At 35.8% G+C, this 22,774-nt stretch overlaps 1 protein-coding gene across 2 annotated transcripts in view; it reads left to right on the top strand.

Moving 5' to 3' along the window:
• The window catches only part of LOC150096200 (WD repeat-containing protein 3-like), a 301,884-nt gene that overhangs the window by 9,347 nt on the left and 269,763 nt on the right, over positions 1-22,774 (top strand). For both annotated transcript variants that reach the window (XM_090408833.1, XM_090408834.1), the window contains exon 3: positions 17,919-18,128. In XM_090408833.1, the coding sequence (XP_090264959.1) occupies positions 17,919-18,128 (210 nt within the window). The remainder of the gene's footprint in view (positions 1-17,918; positions 18,129-22,774) is intronic.

Raw genomic sequence — 22,774 nt, 5'->3', positions numbered from 1 at the left:
GTGTGTTCTGTGGTTAGGGCATTGTCATTTGAACTGCCCTGTTGCGTAGGGTCTTAATGACTCCATATTGTTGTGAGGCTGCTGGCGGGTGACTAGTGTGTCTAAGAAAGGAAGGCAGTTGTTTTTTTCCTCTTCCAGGGTGAACTTGATTCTGGGGTGTTGGTTGTTTAAGTGTGTTAGGAAGGAGAGGAGTGCATCGGAGCCATGTGGCCAAATAGTGAACACATTCAACATAGCAAAGCCATATGGTTGGTTTTTGTGGGGCAGAGTTTAAGGCTTTCTCTTCAAAAGTCTTCATATAAAAGTTGGCCAAGGGTGGGGAGTGGAGAACCCATGGCTGTCCCCCTCTATTTGTTTGTAGAATTTTCCTTGCCAAACAAAATAGCCTGAGTGTTCATTGTGAACTGAAATAGGGCTGTGATAATGGGAGGAAACTTAGCTTGGATTAGCTCTAAGGATTCTTTGAGTGGGACATTTGTGAATAAGGAGGAGACATCAAAACTTACCATTACGTCAGTGTGTTTGAGTGTAAGGTTTTCTATGCTGTGTTTGAAGTGGGCTTTATGTGTGAAGGTGTGTTGCCAGTATAGTGTGTGAGAATTTTGGCCAAATGTTAAGCTAGTTTGTATGTGGGGAATCAATGCCATCCACTATGGGATGTAATGGCACATTTTCTTTATGTATTTTTGGGAGTCCATATATACGGGGGGGGGGGATGGAGTTAAACAGTTTTAATTTGTTAGTGACGTCTACAGGCTAAGAAGTGACCCTCTTAAGGAGCCTGTGGAGTTTTCTAATTTGTGAGTTGGTGAAATTGTACTCGATAGGGAGGTAAGTAGCCCGATCTAACAATAGAGCATTCAGCTTACCTGTGTAATCCATTTGGTTAAGCAATACTGCGGTGTTCCTCCCTTTATCTGCTTTGGTGATTATTATTTCCTTGTTTTTCTTTAATTCTTGCAGTGATTTAATTTCCTTATTGGGCATGTTGGTTTTTGGCGGTTTTGCTTTGGTCAGAACACAAGCCACATCCAGTCTAATATGTCTAATATCGTTAGCGACGTGGTTTGGAAGGTGTCATATCCCGCATTCAATTTGTATCATAATATCTTCAGCCGGTATTCTTCTGGGTGCAATGGCGAAGTTGTGGTCATGTGAGAGAGCGTCGAGTGCTTGAGGTTTCAAACTAATGACGAAAGGTTGATTACCGTGCTGGTAGGAAGTTGTGGTTTGGAGTTCGAGTTCTTTTTTAAATTCCCAAATTTTTTGATGCATCGTTCTCGTACTTTTTTAAATTCTTTATCTGCAGCAGTGCATGAGATGTTGTATAAAATAGACCAAATCTCGTGGTTTAAGGTGCTGGAAAACTCATCTTTGAGTGCCTGGAGCGGCGATTTATTCCCTGAGCAAAGCTTGGCTGGTGCAGTTATAAATACGGATGGCCTTTTGGGAAAAGAAACAGTGCTTGAATTTGACACAGTTTGGGATTACCTGGTTATCCCGGCATATCAGGTTATTTATCTGGTTATCAGGTTTATTCCCTGGGATACCAGGTTATCCCTGGTATCCTGGGAATAAGGTAATAATGAATATTACCTGGCATTCATTATAGGCTTAAAATAGTATAGGGATGCAAGACAGCCTGATAATAGTAGGAGAAAGAAAAGATAGTAGATGATAGGAGAGATAAAAATAGGCCTCAGCTCCTTTATATCATAGTGTAATGAAAGGATCTTTTTCACCAGTCTCATGCAGAAGAACAACCAAGTGGTTAGCCTTTTCTATATGTACTGGCCACTGAATTAGAAACCTTTATGCAGATATACGTAAATGTCATTTACACTGTGTGTATACATATGCAAAATATTTGCTTATGTGCCTCACTATGTATTCTAGGCAACTATTTAAGAATTGCTTGTCAGTAATCTTCAGTAGTAGTATTAATCAAAATGGGAAAAAACAAAAGATCTTTTGGAGTTTGAAAAAGGACTTATTGTGGGTGCCATCTGGCTGGAGCCATGATTTTTAAAACCACAGAGCTGACTGGTTTCTCAAAAGGTGAGTATCCCAGATGTTTCACCATTGGAAAAATAACCACCATTGCTTCTCTATGAGCCATGACTGTGGTTCTAAGGCAGTCTGTCAGTAACAACATCGCTGTCATGCCGGACCTTTTGTGTTCAGCAAATGACTGAAGCATTTAATGAAGGCTGTTCATGACCCCGTATCTCACCGAACTGTGCATAGGGAATTGAAGAGGATCAGTATTGGCAGTTGCATGCCTATATGGAAACCGCAATGAATAAAATTTTCAAATTCAATGGCCAGTAAGTTAACCTCCTTGAGTTGGCTTTCACTGCCTCAGATCACCCTCCAGTTATCCTTGTAGTTGACTTTAAGACTGCAGCAATCTAAGAGAAGAGAGCATTGTGAAAAACCTCTTGTGATAAGAATAGGCAGAATTTTATCTCTCCCAGTGAATACTGCATAATGTGGGTGGTCAGCACTGCACTGCCAAGAATTTTGTGTTTGCTAGAATGCTTCTTTCTAAATATAAAAATTGTTGAGCTGATTTGTCATACTGCTAGTTTCAAGACAATGTATTTTGTATTTTTTTTTTTTTTTAACTTTTTGTGAATGATATTTTAACTCATTAATTATGAATATCAAAATTCTCTTCCTTTTGCTATTGCTAACTGGTGGGAAGTATTGAAAAAAAACCAAAAAAAACTTGATAGTTCAAGAAATTCCTTGTCAACTTCTTTGTATCATCTGGGCCAGAAAAATTGTACAGATTTTTGCACAATATCCCAGCTGCACAGATGGTAGAGCCAGGGCATTGCCCAGTTTAACAAAACCTTTGCTATTTTTGACAGAGAACCAGGAGAAACAATGTAAAGTCAGAACAAATTCAAATTCAACATCAACTGAAATCAAGGTTGCCACAAAAACATAAGTAAGAAGTATTGATAGATATGAAGGGGAACAGGCAGAAGAGAAAGAGAAGCACCAGATTGACATAATTGGTGTTACTGAAAAGAAGACATTAACAGGTGAGAGTCTTCTAAATACATACTGACTATCTTCTCAAATGATAGTCAAATAGGGCGATGTGAGTAAAGATCAAAATCAGGAATTGAAAAATGAGACTTATTTGTGCCCATGGTCAAACAGAAGGCTCCACTAAGAATGAAACAGAGTAATTTTTCAATTCAATATGAAGAATAAAATGATATGAAGAATAAAAGAGAAGTTGGTCTTTTTGGAGGTCTAAACAGCAGAAATACCAGCTGTATAGAATTGTATAAGGAAAATTAAGGAAAAACTACAAAGCTAATAATAATGGTAAGTAGATACTTATTATTAGGCATGGACTAGTCAGCACTAGCACCATGTTCCAACATAAATTTGTGCACAAATGTACATGAAGAGACGATACAAAGAATAAGAAACATAAGAAGTATTGATGTCTCATTGACTGTGTCATTGTAGATAGCAATATTCACACGGTAATTCAGGACATGAGGAAATTTGAAATAGGAAGTGATCACAATTTAATTTTGAGCAGAATAAAATTGAATAGCATATTGAAAAGAAAAATATATAAGAAAATATTAAAAATAATCAAAGTTCAGCAGCTTTTGGGGGTGAACTAAAGAGGTGACTTAAGTATACAAATATTATTGGAAATGAAAGCTAAGTAGTTTGAAAACATTAATCACATCTTGTAGATAGACTCAGTGGCAAACTTTGAAGAAAACATTGTCAGTCAGAGAGGCATGTGGTGAATTTGTCTGCAAGGAGAGAAAAATAAGAACTCCGAAGTGAAAGAAGCAGTCCTGGAGAAGAAGAAAGCATAGTGGAAGTTACTAGCGAATAAGTGAGCAGGTTCCCTAAGAGAATATGGAGAAAAATCTAAGAAAGCAAAGCAGTATGAAAGTAGCTTAACAGAAGTCCCAGGAGACTATGGTAAGAATATAGAAGATAAATATCAGGGAAGGTGGCAAAATCTGCTGAAGGTTATTTGAAAATGTTTAGAAATAGAGAAAAGAGTACTGTGAAAGGAATCTGAGATGATAAAAGTGATATGAAAATTGTTCACATTTATTTTGATGAGCTGTGGATTGTATTCCTTGAGAAACATGCAGAATGGAAAACATTCTATGTATATGGAGGTATAAAAGTTTTACAGTGGCTGCACACTGCATAATTCAGAAGGCATGGTCCGAACATAAAATTCTAGATGATTGGAGTAAAGCACACATAGTATCCATCTTTTAAAAGGGAAATACAACTGAGTGCGAGAAATATAGAAAAGTTTTTCAACTGAGTGTTTCTGATCAAGATTTGTGCAAGCATATTTGAGAAAAGGTTAAGAAAAATTATCATCTTCATCAAATTCCTGACATATACCCCCAGAGGGTGTACAGGATATTATTATGATAGCACTACATGAAAAAGTTACATCACTACTAACTTCCTACTGACAGTTTTCCTCCAAATTAATCTGTCTGTCAAGATCCCAGTGTTATTAGATCTTATATTTCTATTTTCTAAGGCACTTTTTATTGCATCAATCCACCTAGACTTGGTCTTTTTCTTGCCATCCTGGTGATGCTTGTTTTGCTAATCTTTCCTCACTCATCCTGATTCCATAGTACAGATTAACTCTGCTAACAATGCCAAATTCTTTCCTAATATCATTTTTAATATGATACTACCATTGATTCCTTCAATTTGTTCCCCTGATCTTTCTCAGAATTTTCATATCTGTTGTTTCCAATCTTTAATTAGGTGTCCTATATCAAACTCAGCTTTTAGATCCATAAGTTATGGTTTGAACACTGTCTTGTATCCTAGTTTAGTGTTTTGACTAATTTCTCTTGTTCAATATAAATTTATTCACTTGACTTCCTACCATTGTCTATTTCCATATTTAATTTGTCTATTTCCATATTTAATTTGCCATATTCACTAAATATTATGCTTAAATAGTTGAAATGTTTTTACTTTCAGGATGCAGTGGATGTTTTCAATGTTTCTGCCTATATTCATTGTCTCTGTCTTTTTATTCCTGATTTTCAAACCAAATATATTACAACAGTTATTCAATTTGTCACTGCAGGGAATCCTTCAAACTTGTACTGGATTTACTTAGACGTATAAGCATCATCTGCTCTTTACTTTATGCAGATGGTGCATAAAATAAAGATTGTGCATAAAGTAAAAAAAAAAAATAAAATGAAGATTAACATCTTCAGTTTTTGTGTCAGGTTTAATGTCACTTTCTGTCATAATGTGATCCATGTAGATGATGAATAGTAGTGCAGATAAGGCACAACTTTGTCTCACACCTGATTTAACATCAAAACATTTTTCTTTACCTGCTTTGATAACTGCTGACATACAACTCAAATATAGACCAGGTATTGCTTTATATAATGTACCGTTTAAGCTGTATAACTATAGCATTTAGAATAGCTTTTATTTTGGCACCTTATCATATACTTTTTCCAGATCTACCAAACCTAAATACAGATCCTTGTTACATTCCTATTCTGTCCTATTCCCTCAGCCATATGGCTGGTGGGGACAGCCAAATGCTACCATGCTAGGGAGATGATTATGAGCAAGGTGGTTTCCTGTCCTTGCCATAGTATATTTTATGACTGTAGCCATGGATGTTCGTGGAACCAGTTTGCCTGTTTTGAGGAATGAAAAACCCGAGTTACCAGGAGAAAATACCCTCCACCTCCGTATGAGACTGGTTAACTCACCTTCAGTTGAAATAGACCAGATAAAGGTTCCTCATTTCATGGACGGGAATTGAACCCAGGTCTTTCCGACCAAAGGGCTTCATGTATACTGACTCAGCTACGGAGGCTCCATTACATTCCTATGATTTTTCAGCTATTTGTCCTAAATTGAAAATCTGATCCTGGCAGCCTCTATTTGGTGGTATGGTCACTTAAACATCTGGAAAAATGCCATTGGTATAAAGCAAGTGTTTGATGCCAAGATGGTAAGGAAAAGATTCAGAGGAAGACTGAGATGCGGGTGGATTGATGCAGTTAAAAGTGCCTTAGAAGACTGAAATAGACATGTATATTTCCGTCTGAAATCTATGTATAATGAGGCAATATCGGAGATAACAGACTAATTTGGAGGAAAACTGTTGATAGGAAGTGTGATAATATAAACTTTTCATCTCATACCATCATAATATCCTGTACAACCATTGCGGGTATGTGTTATGAATTTGATGATGATCTTGGGTTTAGAAAAAAATCAAAATGGCCCCGATTTTTAAGTCTTCTAGGATTTCAATGCTTTTGTGTATAAGTTCTTGAACTGATAGTATTGGACAGGTGGAAAACAGAATTCCAAATATGGTGAGAAATGCTCTCTTAGATATTAGTCCAAAGGAAATGCCTCTGAGATCCATTCTTCTAAAATCTTTAATTTCAACTTATTTGCATTGGCATTTAGTGCACTGAGTTTGTTGAATTTTTTTCAAACTACCAAAAAAGGGTATAATTGAGTTATCTCTCAAAGTGCTTACTACATCATCCACACACATATTAATACTTTATTTTCTTTCACATACATATTGTCAATCAAATAATAATACAGGAGCTAGGAATTAAATGGGGAAACCTTGCTTGACTCATTTTTGAAGTTTGACCAGGTCTGATAGGAACCCATTGATCAGGAGGTTGATAGTTGTATTAGCATCTCCTTTAATGATAGATAGCAGCCTTGTAGATAGAAAGTTTTTTTTTCACTTGGTTATACATTAAATCAAAAATGCAAGGAAATTATATTCTTGTTTAATCCTTTATCAGGTGTAAACACGTTTGCATGTGAGGTTTTATCATGACTAGCTATTTGTATATAAAAGCTAATAATTTCATATTAATTATTAGTATCCCATAATGCAAAACACACATCCTTTTGGATGTGTATCTAGGTCTGGCTGCACTGATGAGATCCAAATAAAGGTCAAAACTAGTCTGGGTAGTGGCCTTTCCCATAATGCATAGCATTATACACATCCAAAAGGATGTGTGCTTTAAATTATGGGATTACTAAGGCAATTAATGTGAAGTCATCACTTCTATGCAAGTAGTCTAGTCATGAAGAAACTTCGTGCAAAAATTTTGTTTGCACGAAATTTCTGCACAAAATTCACTTGGATAAGGGATTAAACAAGAATATAATTTCTTGGCATTTTTAATTTAAGGCTAGTAGTCTTCCCACCCCTATGTGCTAGAGGATGTGGAACAGAAAGGGATACCGGACACTCTGATGCTTGAATCCACTGAGTGCAGGTTTGCCTCCTATCCTGCAGTCTCTCAATATGTCAACTACCGAAATCTCATACTCCATCATCTGCCTACTTGCAATTGCTTAGTGTGCACAGAACAGCCTGCTCTGAATTTTTGCCCATCTATACTGATGGCTGAAGATCCTAGAACTCTGTTGGTTATGTTGCCATGTTTCCTAACCTTGTTATATCCAATCAGATCCCACATGAGTAGTAATTATACAGTAAAGCTGCATGCTATTTAACTGTGCACATAAAAGGAAACTGCTATGAAAAATGTATGATTTACACAGATTCATTGAGTTCTTTACAGGCTATCTTCTATCCTTTGTGTAATTCACATCTAGTGCTTTTTATTGGTTTTACGACTGTTGTACAAATTGAAGACCTTAATTTTAATGTTCATTTTTTTTTTTTTTTTTTTTTTTTGTGTGTGTGTGTGTGTGTACTTTATTTCTAGAAACTTGGAATTAAGGGAAACAATATTGCAGATGTAGCTTCTATATCAGTTCATATTTTTTCCACTTACTGTTTGATAATCCCATATACAGACTATAGCCAATTTATAAGATCGCGGCTAATCACCTGGTGGCAATCATCATAGTAGGAAGTAGTGACAAACAAACTGCATGAGATTTAGCCTGAAATTAAGATTGACACTTTAGTCAATGTAGAAACAGAAGAGAGGAAGTTGTTTCACATAGGTCAAAGTCTTCTTACACATGATTATTTACTGAGGGATGATGACCTTTCCTTTGTGCGAGAAATGCAACATGCATCTCACCGTTTGTCATATTCTGGTGGAGGGCCAGCCATTCACACGAGGGAGGAATGAAATTTTTACTTATCTGGCTAAACCACTCTGGCATGTCTTATCAGACTCTGAAAAACTGCATAACGATTTTAACTTTTTTTTACAAATGATTAATTTATATGAACACATTTGATTATAAATTATTTATGTGTAGGTACTGTATTGCTTAATTTATTAATTATTTTAAATTTACTTTTTGTATAGAACTTTATTTATTAATTTTCCTTATTATCTAATTTTTCTTTATTACTTATCTACTGTAACTTTCAATTTGGCACAGTATGACCTTTACTGTCCTTGGGCATGTCTGCTATTTCTATAGGAATTGGTGTGACTATCCATATTTGTCCTTTTTGAAGTCAAATTTAAATTTGCAGTATGCCTTCCCCCCTTTTTTTTTTGGGGGGGGGGGGAATGACAACTGTGATATGCTTGTTTATAAAACCAATATTTGGACAGGGATTGTTCAAAAGAGTGTATGTGAAGGCCTTCAATAAGAATAATTTCTGCAACTCCATCAGAAAAATTGGATAAAAGGAGTGGAAGTCTCAGAGCCCATCTCATTTAAGTGTTATATAATAGTGCCAGACATTCAAGGACCAGCAATTCTGAAATGTGAAATAGAGAATGCTATAAGATCAGGTAAAACAGGAAAACAGCCAGTGGACCAGATGGTGGGCACACAGAATTTTTAAAATTAATAGAACCAGATAACATCAAACTTCTTGAAAAACTATTCAATAAAATATATGAAAGTGGCAAACTTCCACCAGATTGGCTCAAATCTACATTTATCACTATCCCAAAGAAACCCAAAGTGAATTCCTGTGGCAACTTCTGATTTATTAGTCTAATGAGCCAAATGTTAAAAATATTCTTGAAAGTAATTCAGAATTGCATCTATAGAGCTAGACAAAAAAGACATAAGACTAATAAGGGATCTTTATTGGAATCAATCAGCTAGCATTCAATTAGACAACATTACCACCAGTGATATTAACATCAAAAGAGGAATGAGAGCACACATCCCAGTGCACAGGGATGTGTGCTATCACCACTCTTGTTCAACATATACTCAGAGGTAATCATTAAAAAGGCATTGGAAGAATGTCCAGAGGGAATCACGATAAATGGAAGTTGTTAACAACCTACGATATGCATATGACACCGGAACTCCAAAAACTCATTGACAGAGTATACATAGAAAGCCAAAGAATGGGAACAAATATAAACATCAACAAGATGAAATACATGGTCATCAGCAAACATCCAACCTCATCAATGAAACTGACACTCAGTGGGAAAAATATCGATCAAGTGTCAAGGTATAAATATCTTGGTTGCTGGCTTAACAAAAGGTGGGATCCTGAAATAGATATAAAGACAGGGATTGAAGTTGCTTGGCAGTCCTTCACGAAAATTAGAACATGATTCTGCAATAAAGATCTAAACATCGAAGTCAGATGCCGAATGCTGAAATGCTATCTGGTCCATTCTGCTCTATGGAGTTGAAACAGGGACATTAAAGGCGAAACCATCAAGAAAATTGAAGCCTTTGGGATGTGGCTATATAGAAAAATGCTAAAGACATCATGGACAGAAAAAATTACCAATGAAGATGTCTTAAAATCTATTGGCAAAGCCGATGATCTCATACAAACAATCAAGAAAAGAAAAACATCACATCTTGGCATCACGAGAAATGGCAAATATCAACTTCTACAACTATTTTAGTAGGAAGAATTGATGGCAAAGGAACTAGAGGAAGAAAAAGAATATCCTGGTTTGACAACATTAAGACGTGAACAGAAAAGAGCAGCTTACAACTGTTCAGATTAACACAACAATGCAGTTTGTTTCCCAAGATGGTCGCTGACCTTCAATAGAAGATGGAACCATAAGAAGAATAGTGCCAGACACAAGGTTGAGAATGACTGAGGAAAAGGGCTATCCTGTTGGAGAAGTAACTTACATGAATTATGCTGTTATGCTCTCTAAATTATCAAGAGGGATAGCGATTAGCATTCAACACCAAACATGAAGATAAACTTCTTGCATGTGAGCAGACTTCAAAATGAGGAAATAGACAATGAAACTTATTTGTGCTTATTGTCCCACAGAAGATTCTCTTAAGGAAAATTGGAGCAATTTTTTGAGTCATTAGTGCAGGCAACTGACATAAAGAAAATAGAAAAAGTAGTCCTTGTTGGAGATCTAAACAGCAGAGCAGGAAATGAATCCACCAGGCATATAAAAACATTTGTGGGAAAATTTGGAGAAAGAGACAAGGCTAATAAGTACCTGGTGGATTTCTACTCACGATATGAACTAGTCATGAACTAGAGCAGGAAATGAACCCACCAGGCATATGAAAACATTTGTGGGAAAATTTGGAGAAAGGGGCAAGGCTAATAAGTACCTGGTGGATTTCTACTCGCGATATGAACTAGTCATTATTAATGCCATGTTTCAACATAAAGATGTACACAAGTTCATGTGAAAAAAGACACAAGAAACAAGAAAAGGATCATTGATTGTTTTATTGTTGACAGTGATATCTTCATGATGGTTCAGATTACAAGAGAGTACAGAGGTTTTGAAACTGAAGTGATCATCACATAGTTTTAAGTAGGATAAAGATGAATATCACATTGAAAAGAACAATATATAAGAAAGTTTTAAAAAGAATTAAAGTTGAGCAGCTTTTATAATTGAACTGTACACTCAACTGTATAAACATTATTCAATAAAATATGAAACATTTCGAAAACAAGAAACAAATGTTGGAGTCTCACTGGCAAATTCAGAAGTAAACATTAATTGATTCATCTAGGGAGGTATGTGGTGAAGTTGTTTGCAGAGATAGAAAACAAGAACTCCATGGTGGGAACAAGAAGTTAAAGAAGCAGTCCTGGAAAAGAAGAAAGCATATTGAAAGTTTTTTGCAAATAAAATTGGTATATTCCCTAAAAGAATACAGAGAAAAATGTGAGAGAAGCAGTGTGTGTAAAAGTAGCTAAACAAAAGTCATAGGAAGACTTTAATAAAAATATAGAAGATGAATATCAGGATTGCAGCAAAATGTTCTGGAGGCTTTTGAAAAAATCTTAGAAATGGAGAAATACTGTGAAAGGAATCTAAGATGATAAAGGTGATATGAAAACTGAAGAAAAGGACATTCTAGCTGTCTGGAGTAATTACTTTGAAAGACTCTTAAATGAATTAATGATATAACAGTAGAAAATATTCAAGAGGAATGCAAAAAGGACTACACATCAGTATTGGAGGTATAAAATCTGGCATTAGTCTGAAATGTGGAAAGGGCTGGAACAGATGATATTTGACTAGAAATGCTCAAATATGGAGAACTGAAATTTTGCAATGGGCCTGGTCAGAAGGACAAATTCCAGATGATTGAACTAGAGCTCTCAGTGGTTCCTGTCTATAAAAAAAGGGAATAAAACTGAATGTGTGAGAATTTCAGCTTAGTTTCTCTACTGTGTTCTGGGTTAATTTCCACAAATTTATTTGAGCGATTTAGAGAACAAGCTGAGTTCAGGCCAAATAAAGGTTGTGGAGATCAGATTTTTCATTTTATGATAAATAGTTGAGAAATCTTGAGACCATAACAAGGATTTCATCTAAAAATTGAGAGGTAAGCAGAAGAATTCATAAAATATTAATACCAGAATCACTTACATTTAATATTTAATTTGTAAAATTTTCAGCTAAGTTTCATAGCCATTGTCAATACTATAGGAAAACTCTAAAAAGAACGATTTAATTGAAAGCATGTGATATTATGTACACTATATACTTAAGGAGAATAGCTCCATATGCATTAATAGATATTCAAAATAAATTAATTTAGTTAATTATTTTTAAATATAAGCAAAATATAATTACTGTTAAGTAACACATGAATGGTGAGTGAGTATTAGTTAATATAACTTCCCAAAATTGAGAAAGTTTTAAGCAATTGCTTTTGTTCAGGTTCTGGTTCAGGTTGGGAATGTGTGCTTCACAGCTTTCTTTGTAGTCTTTCCAGAAAAAAGTAACTTTTGTGTAACATTTTGGTTTTGTTCCACTGAATCCTATGTTTTGTAGATAAAGCATGGCTTGCTAAACCGAATTTGTTGGGTTCTTTAAATGAAATATATTCTTGATGTTCTTTAAGATGAATTTGTGCAGATCAACCAGTTTGTCTGTAATAACATAAGCCACAAGAGCAAGGGATTCTGTAAACTCCAGGTTAAGATGGAGGAAGATATTTGTCTTTTTTTCAGATAACAAATGTATTAAGTTTGCAAACTGGACAGAAAGCGACTTGTATGGTAATCTGTTGAAGCAATCTTGCTATTTTTTTCTGAACGTCTCAACATATCAAATACAAATCCTGGTAATTTCTTCTTGAGGAGGATAAGGATGACATCCATAATTGAATTGTATACAATGAACCAGCAACACTACTACTGACAAACTTATGGGATATGATAGACAAAAATACATCCAGAATAGCCACAATGATATCAAGTTATTTGATTCCTACTACCCACAAACGGTTATAAACCTATGGTACATTATGCTGTGGGTGGGCTAAGGGTTATTAAATTATTTTATTTTATTTCTTGTTTAGCATATTTATTTATTTATTACATAATTCAGAAACTGCTCTAAAGACCAAACATGCACTTTTTCAAGTCACTTCAGGCTTTGAATAAGCAGGGGATGTCTCACACTGGGCAATGGAAATTCATCTCCCACCTAAAGACAATCACAAACGTGCATGTATATGACAGGATTCAAATCCACAGCTTGTTGATCAGAAAGTGGTTTATCCTAACCACTCACATAACCATGCCAGCATTTTTTTTTTTTTTTCATGGGTATTACAGAAAAGCTAAAGAGTAAGATGTCCATCCTACTTCGTACAGGATGTACAGAGTAGGATGGACATCATCATCTGCAGAGAGAACGCAATCTTTTAGCTCTAATGTGGCTTCTACAGTGTTCACCATATGCTATGCTATATAAACTCCCTCCAGGCAGTGACTGGCAGAATACATGACAGGATATTCTAGCTGATGGTGGAAGTCTTCTGATTTGTTACCATGAGATTGGCAGATGCAGAGTAAAATGAAGAGAATTGCAAATATGTATGGAAGAGTGAAGAAGACAAAAACAGATGATGCCAGTTTGAAAATGGTAACGAAAGACATCATAGTGATGTTCTATAGCAATTTGATTATTAGAGGCATGGTAAATGAGAAGATGCACAAGGTTTGTTTTCTTGAAGTAAAATGAATTCAGTGATTGAGGCATTGGATATGAGGACTAAGCAAGCAAATAAGTTGATAGGGACAAACTACTTGACTGGGAACAAGAAAAATGTAACAGTGGATTTCAGGATGTTGTTGAGAAGGATAAAAGATAATAGTGTGATAGGAAAGGTAGTCAGTGTGTTGCCCAGGTATGACAGTGATGAGATGAGGTGGAGAGCAAGAATTATGAATGATTATGTTAGTAGAAATATCTGAAGAGAAAGGGGTGCAGTTTGTTAATGCGTGGAAGGAAGAATTGAACTGTGTAAGAGTGATGACCGCATCTAAATGGTTTTGATGTGAGTCATTTGCAGGGACTGTTGCTGGAAGGGAGAGAGTATTGAGGATATAGAATGAATCTGAGTAAGTAAGAAGTGATCTGAAAGAGTGAGAGAGTAAGGAAGTGGGTAGCACTTCTTCATAAGTGCTACCCACTTCTTGTAGAAAATGAGGGAAAATGAGAGAACAAGTGTGCAAGACAAACAGGGAAATGGGGCAAATAAGGGTGAACAGGGGAACACAAAGTAATAAAGATTGATGCTTCAAGAGGATGTGAATGTATGCATAGAAAAAAGGGAAGTTGATGACCTGGGATGTAGGGAAAACAGTCTGATTTGAAGAAGGTTCTGGAATGAGTAGGAGAAAAATAAATAGCTTCAGGAAAGTATGGAGAAGTCACATCTAATAAGTGGTATCAGCAAAACTTGTTATAGATCCAGGAATGAGCTTTTATGTTTGTATACAAATGCTAGAAGTATCAGAAACAAGAGAAATGAAATGGTTTCATTGATTGAAGTTGTTCATCCAAAACTTATTGGAATAAACGAGACATGGTTGGATGAGGATGATATCCTGACAGGAATAGAGATGTAACACTATTATTTATTTCTTGAATGTAGAAAGGATAAAAAGGGAGGTGGAGTGCTATTGATGATAGAAAAAGAGATATGTCCACAGATAGGTCCATACAAGAGATAAACCATTTGTTTGGAAACTTCTAATGGGCTTGATTTGGGTAGAAATAAAGATGGTTGATGTTTTAAAGAAAGCAAGTCAGAAAATAACACCTACTTCAGTTCCAGCAAAACTGTATTAGAGACCCTCATAAACAGTCGCATGCAAATAGATGTCAGAAATAACACCTACTTCAGTATCACCATAACTGTATGAGAGACCCTTATAAAGAGTCGTTTTGAGAGGAGTTATCAGAAATAACCCCTACTTCACTATCAACAAAAACTTTATGAGTGACCCTTGTAAAGAGTCGTCTGCTTTCATATTCCTTCCACTCCAAACTCGAATACCAAGAGAGATTTTGCCCATATCAAAACAGCAACTCTCTATAGCATTCTTTGACTAAGTTGGTTTTTGATCTCTCGAAATGGAATATGAGGACAGATTGAGAAAATGAAAATTACAGAGCCTAGTGGATAGAAGGAAGAGAGGCGACATGATCAAGATGTATAAGTTGATAAGGAGTAATTACCAGATTAACTTGGATGATATTTTCACAGAATATCTGGAGATGGGGAGAATGAGAGGCCATCCCTGGAAGATGTATAAGGTGCGTGTGAGCAAGGCAATGTGGAGTAGATCTTTTGCACTAAAGAGTGGTTGGTGATTGGAATGCATTGCCTAAGCATATGGTGAGTGCAAGGACAGTGAATGCATTTAGGTCGAGGTACAATGAGCTGTTCATGTGAGATTGGCACCTCCCACAATGAGTCTCTTACTCCAAGGAGGTCTCTTGATGATAATAATAATAATAATAACATTCTTCTTCAGACTTAAACATCACATTTTTTAACCACTTCACAGGCCTCCCAAATAAGCAATGTGGTAGTCTCATACCAAGTGATGAAAATCATCTTCCATTTAAGATGATTTCATTCAGATAAATCATTGCTACTCAGGATTCGAACCATTGATGTCCTTCTGGGCATATCAAATCTTTTTTTTTTATTCTAATCAAAAATTACTTGATTCTCATAAGCCTATGTTAACATTTTAAATATCTCATTTGCAGTATATGCTAATTTCACACAGATTTAGCACAAAGATTGACAAAAAAATAGCACACTAATTCAACATATTATTTTGAATTAGTGTGCTGAGAGAAAGCACACAGAAGATGCAATGCATCCTTAGTGTTGTCTCAAAGGCAGCATTGCATCTTCTGTGTGCTTTCTCTCAGCACACTAATTCAAAATAATATGTTGCTATTTCTTTGCCATTCAGAATCTGTTGGGTTATGGAACTGTTCTTCTCGCCACATATAAGATATTCAGTAAAATTCAATCCTTGTAAAAAATTAAAGATAGGAACTTAAACATACATACAGTAAATTTTTTGCCTAGGCATCTTCAGTACATTAACAATGGAACACAAAATAAAATGCAGTAAAAGAATCTTTTAAAAGCACCACTACAGCATAAGTAAGACAACAATCAGTCAGTAAATTCCTAATTTAAAAAAAAAAAATAAATAAAATACAATAAAAATAAAAAAATAAATTAATATAATAAAATAGCAATCAAGAATTTATATAAGATTGATACCGCAATATTTCCCATAAAGGTATAACCGAAGGCCATCAGATCTCTTTAAGTTTGGTAGGTGTAGAAATGCCCCACAGCTTTCCTTGTGTTACTGCTCTACAATGAATTTACTATTATGTAAAAAAGTTTAGTTTTCTTCAAAAGAACCCTATGTTTAGTTGAGATGGCATGTTTTGTTGGGCCAGACTGCTCAGATTCAAGATACTGGATATATGATTCCTCATGATACATGTTCCTACCACAGGTGCAAGAGATCTGGTAGATACTTGGAAAGCTGAGTGGAGAAAGTGGAGAAATTCACTGATTGTCTGTTGTCTTACTTCCACTGTAGTGGTGCTTTTAAAATAGATTCTTTTATTGCATTTATGTGTTCTATTGTTAATGTACTGAAGATGGCTTTCATATTTAGTCAAAAATTTTACATCTAATAAATTTACTTCATATAAGTGTAATTTTCTATCTTCAAATTTTTTACAAACATGATAGCTTACATACCTATCAATTTTGTTATATTATAATCACATCTAATAATAATGATAATAATAATAATAATAATAATAATAATTATTATTATTATTATTATTATTATTACTACTATGTGACACCTCCAGGGAGTCCAATGACTAAGTTTGGTTCACTTAAACCTTGGTATTATCCAGGTCTACCTACTCACTGATGACATCTCAATAAAGGTCGAAACTAGTCTAGGTAGTGACCTTCCCTCATAATGTAAAACAGTAATACATCTCCTAGGAGCTGCGTTTTACATTATGAGAAAATATTAAGGGCAGTGATTAAACTTGCTCCACCTTTGCTCCGAGTTGCCCGAGCATTGTACTACCAGGTATTGACTTACGCTTGGACTCACCAGAAGTTCTTTGGCATGAAACTCTTAGATTTCGATCTTCGAGTTTCTTATTCAGCTTTGAAATAATGAGGGATTTATTATCCCCTTAACTTAATTTACGTTGCCGAAAAAAATAGCCTCTTGGCTCTTTATTGTAATAGGTAGAATTGTTGAAAATGTCAACTGCATTGTGAACGGAGAACCTGTGGAACAAGTAAAACATTTCAGCTACTTAGGCATGAATTTTAGTGAAGATGGTAAATTAAATATGGAAATAGTCAACAGAATCAACAAAGCTGGTATGGTAGGAAGTCAATTGAATAAATTCATATGGAATAAGAGAGAAATTAGTCAGAACACTAAGTTAGCTGTATACAAGACAGTGTTCAAACCAGTTTTAACTTATGGATCTGAGAGCTGGGCCAGAAGTAAAAGACTAGAGACTGCAGATATGAGAGTCCTGAGAAAGATTAGAGGCATGAACAGATGGCATCAATGGCAATATCATATTAAAAATGAGGATATTAGGAAAGAACTTGATATTGTCAGCATCCAGGAATGTGTTAGCAGAGCTAATCTCAGGTGGTATGGTCACTTAAACAGAATGGGCGAGGAACGATTAGCAAAACAAGTGTTCTCTGCCAGGTTGTCAGGAAAACGACCCAGAGGAAGACCAAGATATAGGTGGATTGATATGGTACAAAGTGCCTTAGACGATAGAAATATAAGATCTGATAATGTTGGAGTCTTGACAAGTAACAGACCGATTTGGAGGAAAATTGTAGATAGGAAGTTAGTAATGATCAATAAATTTTTCATGTAGTACTATCATATCCTGTACACCCCTTGAGTACATGTCAGGAATTTGATGACAATGAACTATTTTTGAGATATTATTTGCACACACATGGCACTGGAGTGTTTTGGGACCCTGTGTATTTGGGGAAGTCAGTATAAAAAAATTAATAAAATATAGATAATTAGATGTAATCATCATTTAATTTTTGTCAGTTTTTATTCTGTTTTTAAATTTGTATTTTTATTTTCTTAGGTTCTTGTATTAAATGGTGAAAAACACACAGTAAGCATCATGGCATGCCATCCAAATTCCAAAGAAATGGCAGTTGGCTATTCAGATGGTGTAATTCGTTTGTTTAATCTTCAGACAGGTGAATGTACAGTTACTTTTAAAGGTCATAAAGCTGCAGTGATTTGTCTGGCATATGATCACCAAGGGATGAGACTAGTGTCAGCTGGAAAGGTGAGATATTTGCCACTATTTTTAATGAAAACATTTAATTATATTTTACTTTGGAATTCATCCTATGAACTCATTTAGGCTACTTTCATACTTAAATGAAAGTAGTTTAAATGAGTTTAATCTTCTTTTGTAGGATCATTTCCAGCTGGGATCATCTTTTCCTTTTTCATTGTGGTAACTGCCTTCTCTAATGTCATGAAAAATTCCTTCACTTCTTCCTTAGTGGAACCTTCTGTAGGACTATAGGCACAAATGTCTCATTGTTTAGTTCCTCATTCTGATATTTGTCCACATCACTATGCTTGATGTTGAAAGTTTATTTTTCACTTGGTTAGAGTATAATAAATTTAGTTTAATCCTTTATCCAAGTGTGAGCAAACAAAGTTTGCAACTGAAAGTATCTTCAGGACTGGGGTAAGGTGGTGCAACCCCAGGGCAACTCGTTGCAAAGGTGGAGCAAGCTACCAACACTCCTATCTCAGTATCTCCTATAATGCAAAACACATTTCCTTGCGGATATGTCTAATGTTATGCATTAAGGGAAGGGCCACAACCCAGACTAGTTTCGACCTTTATTGAGGTCTCTTCAGTGGAAGCCAGGCCCAAGTGGAGATAACAGGTAGGTAAAAGGTAGGTGGAGATAATAGGTAGAGATGACCTGCTAATGCTTCTGCCTGTTATCTCCACTTGGGCCTGGCTCCCACTGAAGAGACCTCAATAAAGGTCGAAACTAGTCTGGGTTGTGGCCCTTCCCTTAATGCATAACATTAGACATATCCGCAAGGAAATGTGTTTTGCATTATAGGAGATACTGAGATAGGAGTGTTGGTAGCTTGCTCCACCTTTGCAACGAGTTGCCTGGTGTTGTACCACCTTACCCCAGTCCTGAAGATACTTTCAGGTGCAAACTTTGTTTGCTCACACTTGGATAAAGGATTAAACTAAATTTATTACACTATGCTTGATATTGCTTGCTGTTCAAGAAATGTATCTCCATATTTAGTATTAAATATAATAGCTGCATCTTCTTTTTCCTGATCATTATTGCCTGATTATAATATTTTGTATTTGTCGCCTAGAAAGATCTCACTTGTTTTTATCTTCTTTGTTTTGGTCACATAATGTCAATCTGGTATTTATCCAATTCTTCTGGCTAGTTCCATATCTTTTTCGTTGATGCTTCTTATGCTGATGGTGTCAGTCTTGAACTCTGCTGATGTTGAGTTGGGATTTGTTCCATTAGCTGACTTTTCATTGTTTGCCTGGTTCCCTAATGAAAACTTTAGGGACCTTGTTTAATCATTCAGTGCCTCAATTGGAATGAATTTCTATCATGTTGTACCATCATTTTGCATTATGGTACAACATGGCACATTCTTGTTTAAGCCAAATAATTGCAGCATGCTTATTTAAGAATTTGGTTGGCTAAATTCCAATTTGCCAGCCCATCCTCATGTGTTTAGTATCCAGGTAGATTCCTAACAGGGTGCACCATGAGAAAGTCAGAATCCTTGGCTAATCAAGATTGGACAAAAGCAATAGTTAACCCCATCTACAAAAAAAGGACACAAATCTGTAACAATTATCATGGCATCAGCTTACTTATTACCTCTTATAAAGTATATGCAAAAATCTTAGCATATAAACTTAAATGTATAGTATACCCAAAATTAATAGAACAAAATGGATTCAGAAAAGGCAGGTCTTGCATAGACTCTGTATTTACGTTAAAATTACTAATCAAAAAAACACAGAGAAATGACCGTAGAAACACACATAGCTGTTATAGATTAGACTGTTTTTTGAACTAAACACTAAAACATTTGATAAAATTATCAGAGAAAAACTATAGGAAATCCTTGAAGAATATGAATACCAAACCAACTCTTTAGAGCCTTATTTCATATATATCGAGATAATAAAATATCTGTGAAGTACAATAATTTAACATCGAGCTGGAAACCAATAAATAGAGGAGTACATCTGGGTTGCCCTCTCTCACTGTTTTTTTTTTAATATATACATAGATACAACCATAAAAGAATGGAAGATAACTAATGAAGGAGGATTCAAGAGAAACCGTAACAACAGGTTAGCTACTCTACTTTTTGCTGATGACTAAATAATCCTTGGAAATAATGAAGATGAACTACAAAAATTATTATGCAGTCTAAATAATCTGATAAAAACATGGCATGGAAATATCAACAGACAAAACAAAAGTCATGGCCTTCAAAGGAGCTAATCCAATAAGAAGCAAAGAGCCAGTAAATAAATTCAAATATTTAGGATGCACAATGTCATATGAAAATGCAGCTCATATAGAACTGTAGCCATCAAACTTTTTAAAAGTAACAGACATAAAATAAAATTTTCAAACCCAATTATATACAAAAACACATATGAAACGACAGATAGTTGAGAAATCATGGGAATATTAACAAAGATCTGTACAGGTATCCCTTGCTTAACGCAGGATTTGAATAATGTGGCAAAATTAACTGTGGCAAGAGTTCATTAACGTGCTTTTAAATTTACCAAAATTCAAATACAACAGAATTGCTACAACCCATGGACATGGACATTATTGCAACTTTCAAAGCCTATTTTCTTAAAAAGACATTCTCAAAGGCAGTAGAAACAACAACGGGAGAAAATGCAATTGCACTCCAAGAATTTTGTAAAAACATGCAACTGAAAACATTCATGACTCGTGGGAACAAGTGTCTTCTAGCTGCATGAGAGCTGTTTGAAAAAACTTTTTGCCAGAATGCGCTAATGACTTAGGTGGTTTTTAAAATCCTGTGAACAATGTGGTTGAAGAAATCCTTGCAATTGATGAAGACCTTGGTTTTGATGGTATTGATGCTAAAGAATTATTGGATTCAAATTCAAAAGATTTCAGTGACAACGATCTAGGAAATGAACAACAACGTGCATATGAAGACAATGAACAAAATGGAATGTGATGATGAGGTTCCAAAGGAGATAATAATCGAAATTATCTATGAAATATTCCATCCAGTTCGGGTGGAATAGTTCATAGTTTAGAATCGCTTAAGCAGCAAGTAATGGATATAGATCCAGATGTTAATTGAAAATTCAAGCCAATTTTAACTTATGGATCTGAGAGCTGGGTCAGAAGTAAAACACTTGACCAAAGACTAGAGATTGCAGTTATGAGAATCCTGAGAAAGATAAGGGGCTTGAACAGATGGCATATGACAATATCGTATTAAAAATGAGGATATTAGGAAAGAACTTAACATTGTCAGCATCCAGGAATGCGTTAGCAGAGCTAATCTCATGTGGTATGATCACTTAAACAGAATGGGAGAGGAAAGATTAGCAAAACAAGTGTTCTCTGCCAGGTTGGCAGGAAAACAACCCAGAGGAAGACCAAGATATAGCTGGATTGATACAGTAAAAAGTGCCTTAGAAGATAGAAATATAAGATCTGATAATGTTGGAGTCTTGACAGGTAACAGACTGATTTTGAGGAAAATTGTAGATAGGAAGTTAGTAATGATGTAATTTTTCATGTAGTACTATCATCTCCTGTACACCTCTTGAGGGTATATATATATATCAGGAATTTGATGATGATGATGACACATATGAATAAGAATCTACAATACAGTAGCTAAACCTACCTTACTTTATGGCAGTGAGATATGGACAATAAAAACAAGCAGATGAAAGAAGAATTGAATCATCCGAGATGAAATTTCACAGAACTGAAGGAGTCACAATAATGGATAAAATGAAAAGCAGCAAAATCAGAAATGCCTCGGCGAGTACAGGCTGTTGGAGAGTTTAGAGGGTTGCTGGAGGTAATTCTAGCCATGCCTGTTGCAGCATTGTCCACAGCTGTACCTTAGACGTCAGTTCCGGATACATGGATCTGATGTTTCGCTGTATGGCATCCCAGAGAGATTTAATCAGATTTAAATCCAAGAACCTTGGGGGCCACTGGATGGTCCCAAACTCAGATGGGTGTTCTTCAAGCCATGCTCTGGATGGTTGTGGCCTGGTGGGGTGGCAAATTGTCCTGCTGAAATAGATCATTGGCTACAGGATGCACAAAGGCCATGAAAGTGTGTAGGTGATCAACCAGCTCATTCTGGTAGATCGCAGAGTTTAAGGACCTCTCCAGAGACACACTAAGGGACCTAATGTGTCACATGAGGAGGTTCCCCCATCACAGAGCCACGGTCTCCTTGAACAGAGTCGATCTGGCACGATAGGGCCTCCTGATCTCACACTGTCGATGACCCCCCCCCTTCATTTCATTACAACTGATAATGGGATTCAGACCATACGACTCTGGTCTACTTTGCAGAAGTCCAGTTTTGATGGTCCTGACACCAGGTGAGGTGCAATGTGCGATGATGAGTTGTCAATATTGGTACATAAGTAGAGCATTGGCTCCTGTAGACTCTGCTATGTAGGGTACGGCCAACTTTACTTGCTCCTGTAGACCATGTTATGTAGGGTATGGCATACCATTCGCTCGCTGATGCTGCTTGGACTGCTGCATTGAAACTAGATGTGATTTGTGCTACCAATGCCGTGCAGTGAGCCTGGACATCATGTAGACCCCCATCATCAATAGCATGTGGATGACCACCAATTGCTCACTGGGT

The sequence above is a fragment of the Typopeltis vanoorti genome, chromosome 19, assembly GCF_054136105.1.
Source record: "Typopeltis vanoorti isolate ZY-2024b chromosome 19, IOZ_Tvanoo_1.0, whole genome shotgun sequence".
Lineage (NCBI taxonomy): Eukaryota > Metazoa > Arthropoda > Arachnida > Uropygi > Thelyphonidae > Typopeltis > Typopeltis vanoorti.
This window is presented reverse-complemented; position numbering and strand designations above follow the sequence as displayed.